Raw genomic sequence first — 20,371 nt, forward strand, 5'->3', positions numbered from 1 at the left:
TAATTAAATTTAATCACGAAAAAAAAAAAAAATTAAAGGAGTCGCCCAGATCTGGGCGACTGGACCCCGGTTCAGTCGCCTAATTTTAGGCGACTGAACCGGGGTCGAGCCGCCCAGATCTGAGCGACTCCTTTAATTTTTTTTTTTTTTTTTTATTTTTTCCGTATGTATTTTATTGATTTTATTATTATTAATTTAATTATTATTATTATTGTATTGTTATTTTTGTTAATATTAAATATGTGTTAATGTTATTATTATTAATATTATTATTATTATTGTGATTGTTAATTTTGTATTATTAAATATATGTTAATGTTGTTATTATTAATTTTATTATTATTATTGTTATTGTTATTTTTATTTATTATTAAATATATGTTTATGTTTTGTATATATTTTTTTTAATTAAATGTTAATAATTTTTTGTTTTTTTTTTGTTATTTTTTTCCATATTTTATTTATGATTATTATGTATTTAGAAATATTATTATTTATAATATTGAATGAAACCGTAAAAAATTGTAGAAAATGGCTGGTAATCAAGGAAAAGGAAAGGGTTTTTTTAGGCAATTGTTGAGAGGTAATAGTTCTAGGCCTACCTTACTCAGAGGGGACCCGCATGAGAGAGGGGTCACGGGTTCTGCTAGGAGGGCTAGGCAGGAAGAGGCGGCCAGACACAGTGAGGCCCAAAGGTCGAGTACGCTGAACCAAGTGCGCACTCATTTTGATGACTAGGCTGATAGCCTCCAGAGTAGTTGGGGGGTTTATAGTGATGATGATAATGATGCTGATGATGTTCAGTTCCAAGGTCCTGAGCCTGCCCCATTGGACTGGACTATAGTTCGTGGCCCCCAAGGCAGATTTGCCCGGCCCTAGTTCTTCCGCCGCATCTGAGCGTGCAGGAGGAAGTTTTGTCGATAATGAGCCGCCACGGGGCAGGCCCTCACAGTCCACTAACACAGACTGGTTAGTGACATCACCCCAGCCCGGGGGGCCGACAGATACGCGACTGATCCCTAGCTATGGCGGGCACATAGCTAAACTTATTTATGACGGATCCGAGCGTACGCCTCCGATTCTGGAGTGCCGTATTAGGAAGAGACCGGTGGAGTCCATCATCGGATTGAGGGATTTGTCCGTTGAGCTAGTCGATTTTCTACCTTCCACTTCCCTCGGTCGACTACCGGTCATTATGCACCAGCACATCGACTCTGCTTTGATATCGGCGTTCGTCGAGAGGTGGCAGCCGGATACGAACACCTTTCACGTGCCCTGGGGAGAGATGACGATTATGTTGCACGACGTGCAACGCATATTGGGCATTTCTATTGATGGTTCTCTGCCGGCTGAGCCTTCGGAGGCGGAGTGGGAGGTTGGTATCACCAATCTGGTCGGCGAGCCTCTGTCTGAGCTTCGACGTAAAGGTTCATTCACCAGCGGATGCATAAGCGTTGCTGAACTGATGCGGCTGTGTCATAGGTCGCATGCCTTGGATACCCAGACCACAGCGTACTACATGGCTGTCATTGGCTCTACCTTGTTGGCGGATAAGACCAGGACTGGCATGCGACCTCACCCGATAGTTGTCGTCAACGACGATGAACAGGACGTGGCTTGGGGTGCGGTGACTTTGGCGTTCTTGTACAGGCAGCTCGGAATGGCATCTAGGGCTGGTTGCAAGACCATTGCTGGATGCCTCACATTGCTCCAGACATGGATCTATGAGTACTTCCCCGCTTTCCGCCCTCATCCTCGCCGAGATGATGTGCCAAACACGACTAGGGCGGAGATGTGGACGCCGAAGAAAGTAGGTCGTGAGCTGGACAGGTTGATATCATTCCGCAAGGTTCTGGACTCAATGACAGAGACTCAGGTATTTTACATTACATTTTGTCATGCATGTTTTTTTTTATGTGTAGGAAATTTTTTTTTTTTAACTTGGCCTGTAAGCAGGTTGAATGGACTCCCTACAATTGTGGAGCTCCTGCGTTGCTGCATGAGCACCCACGCACCACAGTCATCGGGGGTATCACCTGCTTTGATGTTGTGGAGGTGTATTTACCGGAGCGGGCATTGCGACAGATTGGGTTCGTGCAGTCTATTCCTCCAGCTCCTATGAGACCAGCCAAGGCTCTTCGACCGGCACACGGAACCTACTCCGTGACCTTTCCTTCTTCTGCTGCTGCATTTGTGGAGGCGTGGAGTAGGTTCCCCTACAGTGGCCGCCTTGTTGAGCAGGGACTTCGACGGGCTACTGTTCCTTCAGAGACTGAACCTAATTACGTTGAATGGTTCAGAGTTTGCTCGCACCCGTACATATCCCGAGACGAATTGCTGGCTTCCGGTCCTGGTCCTGGTCAGAGCAGATCTGATTACGTGAGTTTTATTATAAATTTTTTTTCAAGTTTCTTTTATTTAATGATTTAATAACGCACATTGTACTGTTGTGTTTTCAGTTCGCGAAAGAATGGGCCAGTCGATTCTCTCCAGTGGCAAGACTACCTACGCGGCTTGCGGATTTGAACTCCCGTCAACGACATGCGTTAGAAATATACCTTAATGATTGTAGAGAATTATATGATCAATGGCATACTGAATAGTCTGTACTGAAACTATTTTACATTATTTATTGCATTTAATTTCGTCAATGATTGCATTTAATTTACATAAATATACACACTAACCCACATCACACAAATACATGTATATTTGTCTACCAGCATTATAAATTCCTCCTATTAATCAAAGAAATAAATAAATTGTTAACAGCACACACTGTAGTATAATTATGGATTATATACAACTTTTAATGAATGTCGTGTATAAATTCTATGGAGTATCTAAATTTACAGCATCGTCAGCGGTGTTATTTGTTGGTGGGGGTGCCCCGCGTAGATTATTCCACAGCATAATCCTCGTAGTGAAATTTGTGTCAAGATCTTTCGCGAAATTGTCAGCTGCTTGTTTCCAACGTGGGTGGATCGGCGGCAGAGGGGATGAATCGTCGTTCATAAAAAGTTGAACAAAATGATTTCGATTAACCCAAAGTATATGTATTAGTTTATTTACACTTCTCGCGGCCTGTGATTTTCTTAAAGGAAGAATCAAACAGTTGTTTAATGAATCACCGTTAGCAGAACCATAAAAAGCAATGGCAATGTTAAGAAACGTTGCTGCAGAGTAGAAAGCCATCGGTGCATCGAACCAGTGCATGAAAGGAGCAGGTCCATCGGTGTGTGAACCTACTCTGAATATTGACTCGTCTAGTGACTCATGAGATAGATACAAAGTTAGGTATTGCGCTCTGTTCATTTGCATTTCCATACTCATAGCACGTCTTAAAATAGGCCATGCTTCCTCGCCTCCCAGCTCTGTGACGGCAATTGCTCTAAATCCACAGTTACCATCACCTAACACATCAATCCAGTCGAACAAATAAGGAGGAAGCATGAATGGGATGTAATCAGGCCATGGAAACTGTGAGAAATCACGACCTTCTGGATCATCTACAATAAATGTAAATTAAGTTAATATAACCACAATAACAAATAATTAATGAAAAAAACTAAAAATTAATTCAATTACCGGATAAGTTGAAACTGAACTTAATTCCTACTAAAGATTGCGTCTCTCGGCCACTAGATCTGCCACTTGATCTCCCGCGGGAAGAAGATCTAGACCCTCGACCACGAGAAGATGATCGGCTATATTCAAATGAACTTTTTCTCCTTCTCATGGTTTTACTAGTGCTTGGTCTTCCCTTTCTCGGTGGACTAGCGTAAGGCTCAGGTATATCCGCACCATCTGGGTGTAATTCATATTCAAGTACCTCAGCCATTCGGCGAACAAAAGCGGGATCAGATTTAAGGACTTCATCGACCAGAGATTGAAAGTACTCTTTGTCATTGGCGTTCGCGTTTCGTACTTCTTCATTGGGTTCGTCTCCTACCTCTGTGTACCTCAAAGTACTCCAGAATTCATGAATGTCATCCAAGTACAAAGCACCATGTGATCCAATTTTTATTTGTAAATAACATGCACACGGCAATCCATGGGTTTTTAGAAGTACACAACCGCATTTGTTCAATGCAAAATCACCCAGTTCTAACATGCGGTTAAACTCATTCTGGATCTGCTCCAAGGCATAGAGAGACACGTGGCGATATAGAGGTCTAAAGAAATATTGTCGTAGCGTTCTTGGTACAGAAGTCATGGATTCCTGTAGCGATTGTCGGATTTTAGCTTGTTGATTTGTAATCTGTGCGTGCGCCCTTTTGAAAAGGGTATCGAATGAGCTATTACCGCTACCAAGGTAATACTTAAAAGACGAGTGTTGGCTTTCCACTCTGCTGGTAGTATGGTTACCCAAGTGTAAACAATCATTCGTCCACGCACGCACAAATTTCTCTCTAAGTGGAATCCATGTTCCAGTCAAATACCGAACGACCCTTCGGTTCCTAACCGACCACGTACTGACGATCCCTTCCCATCTCTTTTCATATTCCCGGATTGTAGCACTTTCAACCAAGGGGTTCCATCTACTTTTCCTAAATATCTGCCCTTGTTGATTTTTCTTGCCGCCGCACAACTTGTCCACCATGTTCTCAACATCGTTGCCAATATGCCAGGTGCATAACAAATGACGTACATCTACATTAAACAAAACAGTGAACGTAATTAAGACATTATCAATAGATATAACCACAATAATGAACTCACAAAGCGTTTTTACCTGGGAAGACGTCACGAATAGCTGCAGATAAACCTTCGTCACGATCGGTTACAATGACGCTAGGAGTCTGAGCACTGCCGAAAATATCTCTCAATCCCTGCAGCACCCACGAGTACGACACAGCCGCCTCATCTCGCATCAAACAAAACGCAACCAAGAAGTTGTGATTTGTTAGCGTCATTCCGATGACTTCACATAGTGGCCACTTTGATTTGTTCGTTTTGTACGTTGTATCTATCAGCACAACATACGGCCACGTACGTATCATTTGGATTGAAGTAGGATTTGCAATTAAAAGTCTGCTCAAGTGCCCGTCATTATCCAACTCTGTCCAGACCACATAATTATGTTCTGTGGCCATATGAAGACAGTGTTGAAGGGGAGTCCTGCCCTCCATTTCATCTCTCCTTATTGATTGCCTAATATTATATATCTGATTCATACTAGCATAAAAACCAGGAAAATTATCTCTAATAGAATTCATAATAAAGGCCGGTTGCATTCCGGTTGCACTAAGCTGTCGTATGTGCTCCCGAATATCTACATTAATCCTCGCCCTTACATGACCATCTCTGTACACCAAGAACGGGTGGTTATGTTTTCCCTTTACACCAGGACACACCCTTACCGTCCAAGGTCTTTCTCCTGGTTTACGACTACTTCCTACAATCATAAATTTACACCCACAACTCCTACTTTTAGAACCAGGTCGGGCAGCATTATCTACATTATCTACATCACCCCTAAGTTTACCATAGCGGTGACATCTTAAATAACAACTAACTCTGGAACGTCCTTCTTTCTTTTTATAAGAAGCACGTGTAAATAGAAAACCGATTGTAATTGCTATTGCATCGGCCCAACTATGTAACTCATCTATGGAGATAAATTCCCTATCCGTAACAAAGCGACCGGAGTAGTCTACGTTGTCTCCAAAATTTTCAAACTCCTGCACATTTGAAATGATATAAATTAAGTACATTAATGACTACAATAATAATATTTGGATTAATAATAACAACAACAACAACAATAATAATAATAATAATAATAATTTTAATAATAATAAAAACATTACGTTAACAAAAAAAATTTAAAAACATTTAAAATAAATAAATAATGACAAGAAAAATAATAACAATAATAATAATAGTTATAACAATAATAAATAAATAAATAATTATAACAATAATAAATAAATAAATAAATAATAGTTATAACAATAATAATAATAACAATAATAATAATAATAATAACAACAAATACAACAATAATAATAATAATTATAACAATAATAAATAAATAAATTACGTAAATTAAAATATTAAAAAATTTAAAAAATAAAAATATCAACAATAAAAATTAAAATAATGACAACAACAATAATAATACTAACAATAATTATAAAAATAATTTAAAAATACATTAATACGTAAATTTTTTTTAAAAAAAAAAAAAAAAAAAAAAATAGCAGTTGCACAGATCTGGGCGACTGAACCATGGTCCAGTCGCATAAAACTGGGCGACTGAACCATGGTTCAGTCGCCCAGTTTTGTGCGACTGGACCATGGTTCAGTCGCCCAGATCTGTGCGACTAGACCATGGTTCAGTCGCCCAGATTTGTGCAACTTGTTTTTTTTTTTTTTTTTTTTTTTTCCTTCGAACGGCAATTTTACGTACCGCATCCGACTCATAGTCGCTTTCGTTAGCCATATTCAACCAACTACGCCTTACAACTTCATTAACACTTTTTAGAGAGATAGTACCAGTTTTTAGTGAGATAGTACCGTGTTTCAATTCGTATTTCAAACGCATCTCAGAGTTCGATATATATAGACAAATCATCCTCATTAAATTCTTAATAGTGTTATTAAGCGTGATTTACATTTATTAAGCGTGATTTACATTTATTAATTATTTTTCAACTCCAATGGCATTTTTGTAATTCTTTTAAATCCAGGGGCAATTAAGTAATTTTGGAGGGGGGGGTGGCGAAAAAATGAAAAGGGGTGGCTAAAAATAGCAACACCCTTTTTTTAAGCCTAAACTCTGCACAACAAAGCTTAATACATATTTTTATTGTATATTTTTTTATGTGTCGATTTAATTAGAAATGATCTTTCAAAGGAACTATTTCTTATAAAAATATGTTTTTTCTTCTACAAATTCTAAGTCAATCATGATCATTTTGCAAACAAGTAAATATATAAAGATAAAAATAAGTAAAATAAAAAGAGAAAAATGAAAAAACTTAATGAAACTCTTTATCTATTAAATCATGCCAAGTAAGTAGTGATTTATTTGGAAGAAAATAACTATAATTTACTTAACTTTCGTCTCTTTTCATTTAATAATGATTTCTACAATTTTTTTCATTTGTCTTATTCAAAATAAATTGTGTTATTTTTTAGTTTTTTATTAGTAATTATAATTACTATTCATACCTCTATATAAGAGATACAAATCAAATAAAACGAACGATAACTACTATAATTATACATTTGGGTGTAGTTCTCAGTTTAATATTTGACTTTATCCTAATATTTAGGTTATTTTGAATCGAGTTGAGTGATATTCGATTTCAGATAATGAAATTAAATTTGTATCACTTTAGTTATTTGTACTACTTAATTCTTTGGTGAATTTGGTAACATTAGTTAAGTTTGAATTAGGTTTATAGGTGTATAGTATGACAACAATATAAGTGGGTTGAAATTCAAGAAAGTGATAAAGATTAATTTTAAATATAAAAATATAATAAATTAATTGGGATTGGTAAAAATATATATTATGTGTTTCATTATAAGTACTTATTATATTTTACTTTTTATGCGATATAATATGCTATATTACAATAATTTCTAACTTAAGTTACATAACTATAAATTACTTTCCATAAAAAGTGTGACTTTTTCTTTGTTGAGAAATCTCAAATTAATTGTTATATTATATACTACTATGAAAATTTTCACTTTTAAATGATTTTTCTTTGAAATTTTACTTTTTAATTTTTAAAAATTTGACATTTACCATTAATTTTCTTCAAGAGATATTTCTTTAACCCTTACTCATGGTAGCTGTTTTTTTTCCTTAGAAATAAAAAATACTATGCGTCATCTTATTATTTGCTAATATAATTTTATTCAAAAAACTAAAAATAAAACAATCCACCCTCTCTCTCCTCCCCCACAACAACCCACAATTGTTCACACCTCGCGCGACAATGACCAACCAACCACCAAGCCGATCGCCCCACCTTCGCGACCAAAATCTAAGACTCACCTCCTATCGCCCTACCAAGCTAAATAGTGGCATATTAGTATATATTTCGTGCAATGTATGAATATGTTAGTTTATTTTAATTTATATAAAAATTTTTTTAATATAATTTTTAATTTTTCTAAACTAACCATTGTAATTAACATAATTATATTACTAACTAAAATGATTATTAGTAAATGATAAAAATTAATTTTTACTAATGAAAAATTTTCTTTTCTAATCAAACTGATTAATCTAAGTAAAACAAATAAATTTAAGGTTTACTAAACAAAGGATAAATTATTATGCAAATATTATATCAAACTTTCTTCTATGAAATTAGTATGCGGTTTACTTATATACAAACACTTTATGGATGACATGCTTTAATTATAATTTTCTTTATCATAATTTTCATTGTAAAATTATTCTAGATAAGATTTTAGTTATTATTTTGTAAATATTAAAGTTAGCTGAATAATTAAGTTGACGAATATTTAGACGATATTCTAGATATTAGTACATAATTTAAGAGTTTTTAATTATAAGATTAGTTTTAGTTAACAACTAATTTTTTATTTTAATTGTATTGTATCATAAATAAGGTACGATAAATAGTTTAGTCATTTAAATCTACTAAAACCATATCACCAATGATTAGATTTTTAAAAGTAAATTTTCCTAAATTTAAAAATAAATCTCAAGGTAATTACAAATTTTATATTTAAGATTTAGGAAGTTTGTTATTCTCTTAAAGTATTTTTAGGAGATATAATTATTTGTATTAGGTTAATTCTTTTCACTCTATCTATTTAAAATCAAATATCCACTTATCTCAAAAAAAAAATAAAAAATCAAATATTCACTTTTGTTTTGTAGAAAAAGTGTAGTAGTAGTATTTTATTTCTCTTTCATGACAATTTCACACTATCGTTTTTTAAAAAATCGAACTTTAGAAATTCGCTCCACTAATCCCAACGGTCGCTTTTTCCTTTTATCCAAAAAGCAACTATCTTCCCCACCTTCTTCCTTGACCGTTTCCCCCTTTTTCCCTTTCTCTGTTCTTAAAACTCTCCTCCATTAATCTTCTTTGTCCGAACCGACTTTTTCAAAATGGAAAATCTCTACTGATCCTCTTCATTAATTGATTAACATCTACAATATGGGTTGTTTTCTTGGATGTTTCGGTTCTTCCAAAATTAAAGATGAAAGGATAAACCCTAGAAATCCCCAATTTCACTCTTATCGGAATCAGGTTGGTTCATTTTCTTCAGCTCACTCTTATTTTTGTCAATTTTTCTTCTAATTTAGGTTTAATTTAATACTTTTGTTTGTTTTTTGTAGGATAAACGGCATCAGTACAATCCCGTACAAAACAATGTCGCTCCTATTCTCACTCAAATTCCCACTGTTTTTTCAAATCAAGATATTCTACAAAAGCCTGTTAATCTTCTGGTTCCTGAACCTCAGTGAGTTCTCTGTTTCTCTTTACTCTTTAGGTTTGCAAGGGTTTTTTATCACGTTCAATTTGGCTGATTAGGTTTTTGATTACTATAGTAGATTAAAATTTTGAGTTTATATTATTCTTCATGAAGTTAGGAAATTTTAAAGTTATTTTTGGACAAAAATTTAGTAATTTTGAGAGGTTGAGCTGTATTCTTACACCAATTGAGGTCCGGAGCTTTGAAATATCCATTATTGGCCGACGATAGTTAGGTTTTTGTTGTCTTTGTGTAGCCAATACATCAAAATTTTACCCAAATTATAGGAAAGTCTTGCTTTGGTGAAGTATTTTTGCCATTGACGAAGATGAGTAGAAAAGAGTAGGCCTAAGAAACAATGTAATGAACATAATTTTTGGTGTTGGTTTATGCAACATCAATAATCTACCAACTATTCTGTTTTTCTTAATTTTTAGGGTAAGACAATATTTATACAATATGTTATATATAATTATATCTAAAATTTTTGTATTATCTTTTTTGATGTAGTTTTAAGCAAGAGGAGAAAGAACACTTGAGCTTGTTAAATAAGTAAGTATTGGGTTTGTGTTCAAGTCTCCTAATTTAGTCTGAAATGATGTTTGTTTGAGTGTTTGATATTTGGGTACTTCCTCTATAGTCTTGGTTTTTCTATTTCCAATTTGTTTTTGTGGATTTTGTGTTTTTAGGGATAACTCGGAGGATCAAATTCAATTGAGTTCGGGCACACGAAAGAAAGTTACATTTGATTCAAATGTTAAAGAATATGAGCATATTTCTTATGATGAGGATGAGGTACATGAGAATATACAGGAGAGTGAAAAGGAAGCTGAGAAAAAGGTAATTGACGACAACTTAAAACCAACCAAATCATCTTCGCCGTGGGAGGATTCAACCTTGTCTAGCTTGGGCTCATTTCCACCAAATCATAGGTATCAAAATTGTAGAGAAAGTGATGATGAGGATGAAGAACTAGATTGTGAAGTAAGTGATTTGGATGATGAAGAATATGATGACGAAGAGGTTTATGATGATGGATTCAGTGATGATGAATACAATTCGAGACTAGTCCATGAGTATACTAGGTCTTGTACATCCGTGGAATCAAGGGCCAAAAGTTCCGGGCCTTGTGTAGTTGATGATGTATATTCGGACAGAGGAAGAAAAATCCCGGAAGTGTTCAATCGTGGTGCTCGCGATAGGGCTGGTTATGTACATTCAGTACTGAATCCTGTTGAAAACACAGCTCAATGGAAAACTGTGAAAGTAAAAGGTACACCATCTGTAAAAGATCAGAAGGAGAATTTTCAAATGGATTTGGGTTTTCAGCAATCTTCATCAAAGTCTAAATCAAAATTTGATGATCATAGGGATGATCATGAAGTAGCAGTTGCTGCTAGCTTATCTGCTTGGTTGGTTTCCTCCCAATCAACACCTCCTAGTAAGGCTAATCCTATTGGCTTCGACTTACTCTCCGAGAAGATCGCCTTGTCGTAGCCCACACAAGAGGCCATTACTTGGCACTGTCGGTGTGCACTGGAACGAAAGAACTAATGTTGGCGATGGTACTAGCTCAGTTTCTTCATTGAAGGGCATACCCAATAGGCCAATACTACAAGCAAATATCAATAGGTATACATGAATTCAGATTATTGGGATCCAATTTTCTTGAAAATGAATTTCAGGGTACTGAATTACATGAACTGAGAGGTATACACGAAACGAGGATCGAGAGATCCTTAAAATCTTTGGTTATATGGTGTATTGATTTGCATTTGCTGTGATTCTTGTTTTGTTAAATATATATTCTTTAAGTAGATCAAATTATGAATTTTGATGAGGTTTTATATTACTGTTGTGTGTGGATTGTAGAGTTCTAATTCTAGGTTGTAATTCTTTATTGGTTTGTTCATTTGTAATATAGCCAGTAATTTAGAGTGCAAGTTATGTTAAACACTTGGTATATCAGATTTGAATCAATATTGTAGTGATATACTAGTATGGTCCTTTTGAATCAACTTCAAAGAGAAAGTGAAAGGATTTTTTATAAATTCTAAAATGAGACGGTCTTACGTGAGATTATTTCTATTGAGCTGATTCAATATATACTTAAAGATTTAGAATAATCAATTAGAAAATATAGTCTAATTATATGAGTTCATCTCATGGTAAGACGGTCTCATGCAATCGTTCAACACTTGCTAAATTTTAATAATGATAATGCTTGAAAAATTATTCACAAATTATCAATTTTAATTATTTTTAAAACAATGGTGGCATTAGCTTGAATCTATTTTTTAATTAATTAGATTTACCAAGCACTTAGTTTGAGTCAATTTTTGATTTCTAAATGAAATTATCATTATCTAATATAAAACAATGGTGGAATTAGCTCAAATAAATATTTTAATTGATTAGATTTGACAAGCACTTAGTTAGAGTCAATTATTGATTTTTAAATGAAATTATCGTTCCCCAACATAAATAATACGGATATTTCATGATATACCACTGAGTTTCTTCGAAATTCACCATATACTACACGAAATTTTCTAATTCACCATATACCATTGAGTTTACGTCCGTTAGCACAGGATACCATTAATGACAACTGCCGTCAGTGTGCCGTTTGTGATAAATTACCAGTATGCCCTTACGCATTCAACTGGCGCCATTGTTAGGCTTGACTTCCCCAAACACAGCGTATTTGTTCAAAAAACTGATCCTCCATCTTTCTTCTTCTCCATTCAAGAAACTTTGTATTCGTCTACATTGATCTAAAACCCTTAAAATCCATCAAAAATCCTTAAAATCCTTAAAATCGATTTGTGTAAAGTGAATTGCAAGTTTGTGAAGTGATTTAGAACCCAAACACAAGTGGTCGTGACTGAATTTCGCACAAAGTTCGCTAATTCGGTGGATTAAACATACGCAAGGTACCTATCCTTATCCATTTGCATTTCGAGTTCTGATTTTGTATTTTTTTTGCAAAATTGAGTTAGGGTTAGGGTTAAGTGTGATAAGTTGCATGCGAATTTGAATTATGCTAAAGTGATGTGTTTTTGTTTTTTATGCAATTTATAATTTGGATTGTGATGTAATGTTTTGTTGGTAAATGTTGTTGTTAGGATGAGTTCATTGTGGTTGTTAGTTCGTGCTCCAGGGGGTACTTTTGATGTGAGGGTGGATGATACTGATAAGACCAATTTGATGAAGTCAATTGAGTATATGTTTGAGGATTCAGTGAAACAAAATGTATATCTCCCTAAATACTTCACCCTGTTTGTCACTAAACCTAGAACAAATCGTAAGTTAGAGTTAGTTGATGATGGGGCAATGTTAAAAATGTGGGAGTGGAATGAAGAGAATAGTGAAATCGAAGTGTTTATAGAAGAGACAGAAACACTATCCCTTGTGTTTCAGTCTGCAGAAGCTAGTTGGGCAAAAACTTTGAAGAATAGGGCTGAAAATATTAGGCTAATGGAGGAAGAGAACAGAAGGATGGCAGAGGAAGCGGAAGCTGAGGAGCAGCTTTTGACCTAGCAGGCATATACTGTGGCTGTAGAGGTCCCTGTTTTGAATGTTGATGATGGTGGGATTGAATATGTAAGAGTGTTTGCTACCCCAGCAGCAGATGAGGTTTTCCCGGGAAATTCACAACCTCAATCCTCACAATCTCAACCCTCACAACCTCAATCCCCACAGCCTCAACCCTCACAACCTCAATCCCCACAGCCTTAACCCTCACAACCTCAATCCTCACAACGTCAACCATCTCAACCAAGTAACCCTCCAAGAAGGAAAAAGCTTACTCCAAAGAAGAAGAAAATACCCCCTGCACAGTCAACCCAACAGCAGCCTAGCCAAGCAACGAAGGCCAAAGAATAAACTAGGCTTAAACCCAAAGAGTGGAGGGTGCCTAGAAGCACTGCTGTTAAGTTTGGCCTTGATGTTGGCAAGAAAACTGCAGCAGGGAGACATATCAACACTAGGGGCAAGAAAACCCAAAGAGAGGTTGAAGAAATTGATGTTGAGTCTGATGCTTGGCCTTCTGATGATAGTGAAGATGGTGATTATGAAGCTTCTGATGTTGAGGCTGATTCTGATATGGAGTTGGACAGTGAGGATGAGTACATTGTGAGAGAAGAAGATGATCGTGATAATATACATGAGAAGATCTTTGAGGATTACTTAGATGGGTCTCATGTGTTAGACAAAATGTACAAAAATGGTAAAATCTGGTCTCCATTACCATTTGGATCCATTGTGCTTGAGGAGTGGTTGATATTTGAAACCAAGACACAGTTTCTAGATGTATTCAGAGATTACTGCATACAAGAGGGCTTCTCTGTTTCAGTTGACCATGTTGACAGTAATAGGTACATAGCAAGGTGTTTGATGAGGGATTGCACTTGGAGGATTCATGCTTCAGTTCTAAGGGACAAAATCAGTTGGGCCATAAAGAAGCTAGAAGGAGAGCATGCAACTTGTGGGAGGCTGGAAGAGAATCCTATGGTCTCTTCAGCATGGCTTTGCAGATATTTGATTCAAGACTTAGAGGCAAATCTAGATGTCCCAGTTGATTCATTGCAGAGGCTGTGCATGGAAAGGTACAAGATCCATGTGAAGTTGAGATTGTTATACAAAGTGAAGAGTTTAGCGAGGGAGCAATTACATGGTGGGTTTGCTGAGTCATATCCAGCTCTTCCAAAGTATGCTGAAATGATAAAGTCCACAAATCCTGGGTCTTATGCTTTGGTTACATGGACTGACAGTTTGCAATTTAAGGCATGTTTCATATCTTTTGCAGATCAAGTGAAAAGATTCTTAGGTGGTTGTAGACCTATCATGACCTATCATAGGAATAGATGGTGCACATTTAAGTGGGTATTACAAAGGGGTTATGCTCATTGCAGTTGCAATAGATGGGAATAATGAGATCTTTGTGTTAGCCTATGGGATTGTTGACACAGAGAGCATAGATTCCTGGACTTATTTTTTCAGAAACTTGAGGTGCTTGTTTGCTCTGTATGAATCTCAGAAGGATGACTAGACTTTTATCAATGACAGGATGAGGGTAAGTTTCTTATTTGTCTTTGATTTGAGATTATGTTGCTGTTTATTAACTTAGTCTTATTTTTTAGAGGGTTGAATCAGCATTGTTTGAGATGTTCCCAAGAGCTACAAGGAGAATATGCTGCCAGCATTTGTACTCAAATTGCAAGGCTGCAGGATGGAGTGGGGCAGCATTTCATAAGATGTTTTGGATTGCGGCAAATGCCTACAATGAGTACGTTTTTGAAAAAACTATGTCCAAGATAAAAGATTTTGATGCAGCAGCATATGACTATCTCAAAAATGTAGAAGAGCAGTGGAGTGTGCACATGTTTGACAGGACAGTTTGTTGTGATCATAACACAACAAACTTCGTGGAGTCATTCAATGCAATAACAAAGGCCAACAGGGACATGCCTGTGTTGACATTGCTGGAAGGTAAATTTGTGTCCCTGTTTTGCTTATTTAAATGCAAAAAAATTGTTGTTGCTTACTGTGATTTTTTTTTTTTTTTTTGGTTTTTTGAATAATTAAGATGTCAGGAATTGGTGCATGAAAAGGATGGGTTCCAGGTTCGATAAAGCAGTAAGTATGGAACCTAATGATCTAACAGAGCATGCAAAGGGGGTGCTGGCGACTAGGACTAATGATTCTAGGTTCTGCCATGTCACTGCAGCTGGTGGTGGAGAGTTTGAGGTGAGGGATGGCCATGTCAAGTTCCCTGTCACCCTTGGAAATATGACTTGTGGGTGTGGGAAATGGCAAGGATCAGGGATCCCTTGCAAGCATGGGCCAAGGGTCATTTACAACCAGAGACTTGATCCTAGGGACTTTGTCTCACCTTTCTACAAGGGGGCTGCTTACAAACTCACTTATGGAGACCACATCCACCCCATGGCTGATCCAACTCACTGGCCTTCACTAGATGTGCCAGAAATTGCACCACCCCAAGGGAAAAGAAATGCTGGCAGACCACCTAAGCAAAGGAGAAGAGCTGCTCATGAGGCAAAAAAAAGAAAGAGGCATAAGAATAACAAATGCAGCCTATGCAAAGAACTAGGCCACAATGCAGTGACATGCAAGGCAAAAAAGGCATCATCAAAGAAGACAGCACATGCAGCTTCCTCTTCACAGCAAGGCAACACTAGGGGGAAGAGAAAGGCTGCTACTTAGCATTGTTTAGTGTCATTTTTTTGGTGAACATTATTTATTGTCAAGTTGTATTTGAACAACATGTTAACTACTTGGTTTGTATGACACTTTTTTGTTTATCATAATTCCAATGAGTATATTTTTAAAAAAAATGGTATTTGATGAAAATAAAAAAAGTAAATGGTATATGGTGAATTATTAATTTACCACAAACGGCACACTAACGGCACACTAACGGCAGTTGTCATTAATGGTATTCTGTGCTAACGGACATAAACTCAATGGTACATGGTGAATTAGAAAATTTCATGTGGTATATGGTGAATTTCGAAGAAACTCAGTGGTATATCATGAAATATCCGTAAATAATATATATTATTTTATAATAAAGAAAGATAGATTAAATAGCGTGAATATAAATCAAGACTAATCCAGTAACACTAAGTCACTAACATATTTGGACTTCATCTATTGAAAATAGAGACTTGACATTTTAACCAATGATTGTACAATTCATTTATTTAATGTTGTTTTTTATTTTTAAGTTGTTTTCCCTGTTTAGCATTATTTTTATTTTTGAAAATAAATTTATTACTATTTTCTTTTGTTTTTAAAAATATATTTTAATTCTCTTTTGATTTCGTTTACACAATTTAATATTTTTTTATTTTATTATCAAGTATCGACATTTTCTTAAAAACACTATACTTTCTCTTTGATGTTGAATCAAAGGTACAAAGGAGTACTTGTATTAAAAATAGGCAGTCAAATGATTGGAATAAAAACTTAAAATGTACAAGGTCTCCTCCTTTGTTCTAGGATCGACTTTATAATGGGGCAAATGAGACCTATAGCCCAAGTTCAGCCAAAAATATTAAAAAAAAAAAAAAACTATTGTAAACGTGACTTTAATTTTATTAATCAAACATATAAAATAAAGTTACATAAATTTAGTAGGTTACAAAACATATAACAAGTTCAAACCTTTGCTTAATAAACACCAAATGTGGACTTCATCATCGGAACACTATATATCGAACATAGTAACAAGAAAATTTTGTATGTGAACTTGATATTAATTCTAGGTGAGATACTTTTTCCTAAAATATCATTTTCTCCCTACTACGGTGCTTGAGAATATAAATCGGAAATATGTTCTGAGATTTAAAGAATTACACAAAATTCCTAGCACAAGGAATTTAGAACGACATGAGAAAACTTAAATGGAAGAAGAAACGAAAATTTACAATGGAGGATTGCAAGTTATCTATGTAAAGTGCTAGAGAGGATAAGAAATCAGAAATTACATGTATGCCTCATGTAAATCTCATGTCAGAAATAACTTACACATGCCTTGTATATTTATAGAAGAGTTTATAACTATTCATGAAGTAATATGTCACTTTATGAACCGCAACATCGATTTACGATTCAATGTCGATCATAAATCAATACATTCCAATATATTCAGTTAATATAATCATATTAATCGTAGGTAATTATAGCATAACTAACAAAACCGAATAAAACGAACATTGTAAAAACCAGTGCAAAAGTCGCGGGTCGCAATAAAAGTTGCGAGCCGCGACCAGGCCAACTCGCGAGCCGCAACCTGTTCTTATACCAAAACAGAAACTTTTGCAATCTTGGGATATTTCCAATTAATTATCTTTTAAAAAATAATATTATAAGCTAAGTAAAAATCATAGACAAAAAAACTTTGTATAGTCAACTTTTTATTATCATAGAAATAACATAATATATTTTATCAAAATTTACAATGCAAATCATTTCCATTAACAATATTTAGACTAAAAAAATTAGTAAAATTATAATTGTATTCATAAACTAATGAGATAGTCTAGTTTTCCCACGTGCAGTGTACTGCAGACAATTCATTTGCTTGTATTACAAGTTGCTTATGTATTACAATTATACAACTACACTCTACGTAGGTTTAAAAATAGACTTTGACTTAATTTGAATGGTTTTTAAAAAAGGATTTATTATTATGTAAAAATCAACTTAGATAAAAAATTTAATTATAAATTAATTTAAAATACTTAATTTTTTTGTAAATAAGATTTAAATTTGTGTCTAAAATACATAAGAAAATTTATACACATTGCATTTATACTGAATAATAGTTTAGTTTGATGGATATTTAAACACATTTTTTAGAAGCGAACGACAAAATTAAAAATTTAAGAAAAATAAAAATATCAAAGATTGAAAAAAATAATGACAAATAAAAGATTGAAAAAAAGTTTGGATTCCTAATAGTGATCGATTAAAAACACATTTTTTAGGAGTATTGTTTTTTTCTTTAAAGAGTGGGAACTATAAATTCCACGTTCGTTTGTGTAATTGTTGAAAATGGCTTGATAGGTTGACTTCACATTAACAAGGAATTTGATCCAAAACAAAACACGCCACCTCATTCTTTGATTATTCTGTATTTTAAATCGATTCGAAATAATACTGGTATATCAAAGTCTAAAAACTGCTCTAATTTGTGCAACAAAATTAACTGGTTTAGAACCTTTAAAACTGGACCAACTGAACCATCAAATATAAACGTTTTGGTTGGAACCGTTATTGTTCACCATGATGGCCATGGAACAAAAACCGATTGGAATTGGTCTGAACCGTGGCCGTCAGTAGTAGATTAAGCTAGTCTTCATCATTATTGTCTCTCTTTTCCTCTAGGATACAAAAAAGATAAATATCAAATATGATTGTTATTAAAGAAAAATATAGATATATAGCAATAAATAAAGAGATCGAAATGAATTGCATGGATAAAAATTTAAAGAGAGTAAAAATATCTAAATAAGATTAAAAGAAAATACTAAGATATTGTCAAAAATAAAAATAATAGAGTATAAAATAAGATACACAACTTAAAAATAAATTAATATTAAATTAAGTAACAAACTAAATATTTTTTGTTTCCTTTTTTAAAGAAATTTAATAATTCATTGATAAAAATATCATATAACATCTACAACAGAGCAATAATCGATCGAACATATAACAATTTTAATCAAACATAATTCTATATAAAAAATATAATAGACTAAATATTAAAAGGGACAAAAGTGTGATCTGCCTTCTACCTCTCTCCCCTTTTCTCGACTTACGTAGAATATAGACTTAATTACTCAAACCATGAATATGAGTAAATGTTGGAATGCAAACCAAAGATGATATCATATCTATTATTAATACTACAAGCTGTCTATGAACACAATTATTATACTACTAGTGTTATGGCCTTGAATATCTCTTATTTTTTAGTTAGGTCTAATGAATTTGTCAATTTTTTTGAAAGATTATTGAAAATAATTTAATTTTTTATTTATCTGTTGTAAATAATTTTATCTTTTAGTTATTTTCATATAATCTCATCTTTAATATAATATATCTTATGACTTATGGATGAGGGGAGGAGCAAGGTTGTGGCGCTATAAGGGGTGGGGTTATGGTAGTTTAGATCAGTGGGTATATTGGAAGAAAAAAATATACAAAAAATTGTATTATCAGAAAATAATTAAAAAATGAGATTATTCCCAAGGAATAAATGAAATAGTTGGATTATTTTCAACAATTTTTTATTTATTGTTTCAATTCTTTTTAAATTTTTATTTGCTTAAGTAATTTTATACATTTTTTTCATTCTCATACCAAAAATTATTTTACTTATAATTCATTTTTTAAATGTCTTTTAGATAAATTTGGTGTGACCAAAGTAAATATTATCTTGTCAAGTTCACATTAATTTCTCCGCCATATTTTCAGCAATTCAAAGGCAATATGAACATGAATTGTCATTTTGTCAAACATTCACAAATCGCAATGCAGCGTTGATTCGTCAACCAATAAATAATTGTGCAGTCAATGCATGAAATTTTCGAAAAAGCTATACTCTACTATTAGTAAACAAAGAATAATCAGACTCGGACCCACAAATCTTATTAATATATTAAATTAAGTAATATACTTTTTTTTTTCTGAAATAGTCGCTATATAAGAATTATTGGTACTATTTATCTTTCAAGTTTATTTTATATATTGCGGCTAATGTGTTAAAAAAAGCCAAATGAGATCTTGTTTGAATCGTCTAATCAAATACTTTCATAATAATAAGTTTTTATAATTTATAATTAAGCATAACTTAAAATATAAATGATCAAAGTTACGCATAAAATTGCGTAAAAAGTGAAATTAACGACTATAATGAAATGGAGAAAGTATGTAACACATAATAATAACGGATATTTCATGATATACCACTGAGTTTCTTCGAAATTTACCATATACCACACGAAATGTTTTAATTCACCATATACCATTGAGTTTACGTCCGTTAGCACAAAATACCATTAATGACAACTGCCGTCAGTGTGCCGTTTGTGGTAAATTACCAGTATGCCCTTACTCATTCAACTGGCGCCATTGTTAGGCTTGACTTCCCCAAACACAACATATTTCTTCAAAAAATTGATCCTCCATCTATCTTCTTCTCCATTCAAGAAATTTTGTATTCATCTTCATTGATCTAGAACCCTTAAAATCCATCAAAAATCCTTAAAATCCTTAAAATCGATTTGTGTAAAGTGAATTGCAAGTTTGTGAAGTGATTTAGAACCCAAACACAGGTGGTCGTGACTGAATTTCGCACAAA

The 20,371-nt window shown here is 34.1% G+C and overlaps 4 protein-coding genes across 5 annotated transcripts; 3 read left to right on the forward strand and 1 right to left on the reverse strand.

Moving 5' to 3' along the window:
* Positions 1–362: 362 nt before the first annotated feature.
* Positions 363–2,784, forward strand: LOC130827590 (protein MAINTENANCE OF MERISTEMS-like). Its single transcript, XM_057693347.1, has 3 exons — positions 363–1,876; positions 1,957–2,379; positions 2,460–2,784. Exons 1-3 carry the CDS (start codon positions 1,196–1,198, stop codon positions 2,601–2,603), a joined length of 1,248 nt encoding a protein of 415 aa, XP_057549330.1. The 5' UTR covers positions 363–1,195; the 3' UTR covers positions 2,604–2,784.
* A 48-nt stretch (positions 2,785–2,832) lies between these two features.
* Positions 2,833–4,866, reverse strand: LOC130826679 (uncharacterized). Its single transcript, XM_057692246.1, has 4 exons — positions 4,736–4,866; positions 3,589–4,653; positions 3,414–3,509; positions 2,833–3,176 (listed from the first exon to the last, which is right to left on the reverse strand). Exons 2-4 carry the CDS (start codon positions 4,601–4,603, stop codon positions 2,833–2,835), a joined length of 1,455 nt encoding a protein of 484 aa, XP_057548229.1. The 5' UTR covers positions 4,604–4,653; positions 4,736–4,866.
* A 4,072-nt stretch (positions 4,867–8,938) lies between these two features.
* Positions 8,939–11,528, forward strand: LOC130827522 (uncharacterized). Of its 2 annotated transcripts, XM_057693260.1 has the most exons (4): positions 8,939–9,251; positions 9,341–9,465; positions 9,988–10,029; positions 10,167–11,528. In XM_057693260.1, the coding sequence occupies exons 1-4, from the start codon at positions 9,159–9,161 to the stop codon at positions 10,972–10,974; spliced, it is 1,068 nt and encodes a 355-aa protein (XP_057549243.1). In that variant the 5' UTR covers positions 8,939–9,158; the 3' UTR covers positions 10,975–11,528. The 2 variants fall into 2 exon arrangements, with proteins under 2 accessions (XP_057549243.1, XP_057549244.1); XM_057693261.1 differs by lacking the exon at positions 9,988–10,029 and having other exon boundaries at positions 8,969–9,251.
* Positions 11,529–14,548: 3,020 nt separating this feature from the next.
* On the forward strand, positions 14,549–15,705 carry LOC130826680 (uncharacterized). Its single transcript, XM_057692247.1, has 3 exons — positions 14,549–14,554; positions 14,622–14,970; positions 15,068–15,705. Exons 1-3 carry the CDS (start codon positions 14,549–14,551, stop codon positions 15,703–15,705), a joined length of 993 nt encoding a protein of 330 aa, XP_057548230.1.
* Positions 15,706–20,371: the final 4,666 nt, after the last annotated feature.

This window comes from Amaranthus tricolor, chromosome 11 (genome assembly GCF_026212465.1).
Source record: "Amaranthus tricolor cultivar Red isolate AtriRed21 chromosome 11, ASM2621246v1, whole genome shotgun sequence".
In the NCBI taxonomy this organism is placed as follows: domain Eukaryota; kingdom Viridiplantae; phylum Streptophyta; class Magnoliopsida; order Caryophyllales; family Amaranthaceae; genus Amaranthus; species Amaranthus tricolor.

Excerpts from the sequence above, each read along its gene's own strand:
- LOC130827590 (XM_057693347.1), top strand. The coding sequence starts at position 1,196 with ATGCACCAGCACATCGACTCTGCTTTGATATCGGCGTTCGTCGAGAGG. Across the intron at positions 1,877-1,956 it reads ACTCAATGACAGAGACTCAG|GTTGAATGGACTCCCTACAA; the intron begins GTATTTTACATT and ends GCCTGTAAGCAG. Across the intron at positions 2,380-2,459 it reads GTCAGAGCAGATCTGATTAC|TTCGCGAAAGAATGGGCCAG; the intron begins GTGAGTTTTATT and ends TTGTGTTTTCAG.
- LOC130826679 (XM_057692246.1), bottom strand. The coding sequence starts at position 4,603 with ATGGTGGACAAGTTGTGCGGCGGCAAGAAAAATCAACAAGGGCAGATA. Across the intron at positions 3,510-3,588 it reads GTTCAGTTTCAACTTATCCG|ATGATCCAGAAGGTCGTGAT; the intron begins GTAATTGAATTA and ends CATTTATTGTAG. Across the intron at positions 3,177-3,413 it reads CGACTGGATTGATGTGTTAG|CAACGTTTCTTAACATTGCC; the intron begins GTGATGGTAACT and ends TCTACTCTGCAG.
- LOC130827522 (XM_057693260.1), top strand. The coding sequence starts at position 9,159 with ATGGGTTGTTTTCTTGGATGTTTCGGTTCTTCCAAAATTAAAGATGAA. Across the intron at positions 9,466-9,987 it reads CTTCTGGTTCCTGAACCTCA|TTTTAAGCAAGAGGAGAAAG; the intron begins GTGAGTTCTCTG and ends TTTTTGATGTAG. Across the intron at positions 10,030-10,166 it reads CACTTGAGCTTGTTAAATAA|GGATAACTCGGAGGATCAAA; the intron begins GTAAGTATTGGG and ends TTGTGTTTTTAG.
- LOC130826680 (XM_057692247.1), top strand. Across the intron at positions 14,971-15,067 it reads TGTGTTGACATTGCTGGAAG|ATGTCAGGAATTGGTGCATG; the intron begins GTAAATTTGTGT and ends TGAATAATTAAG.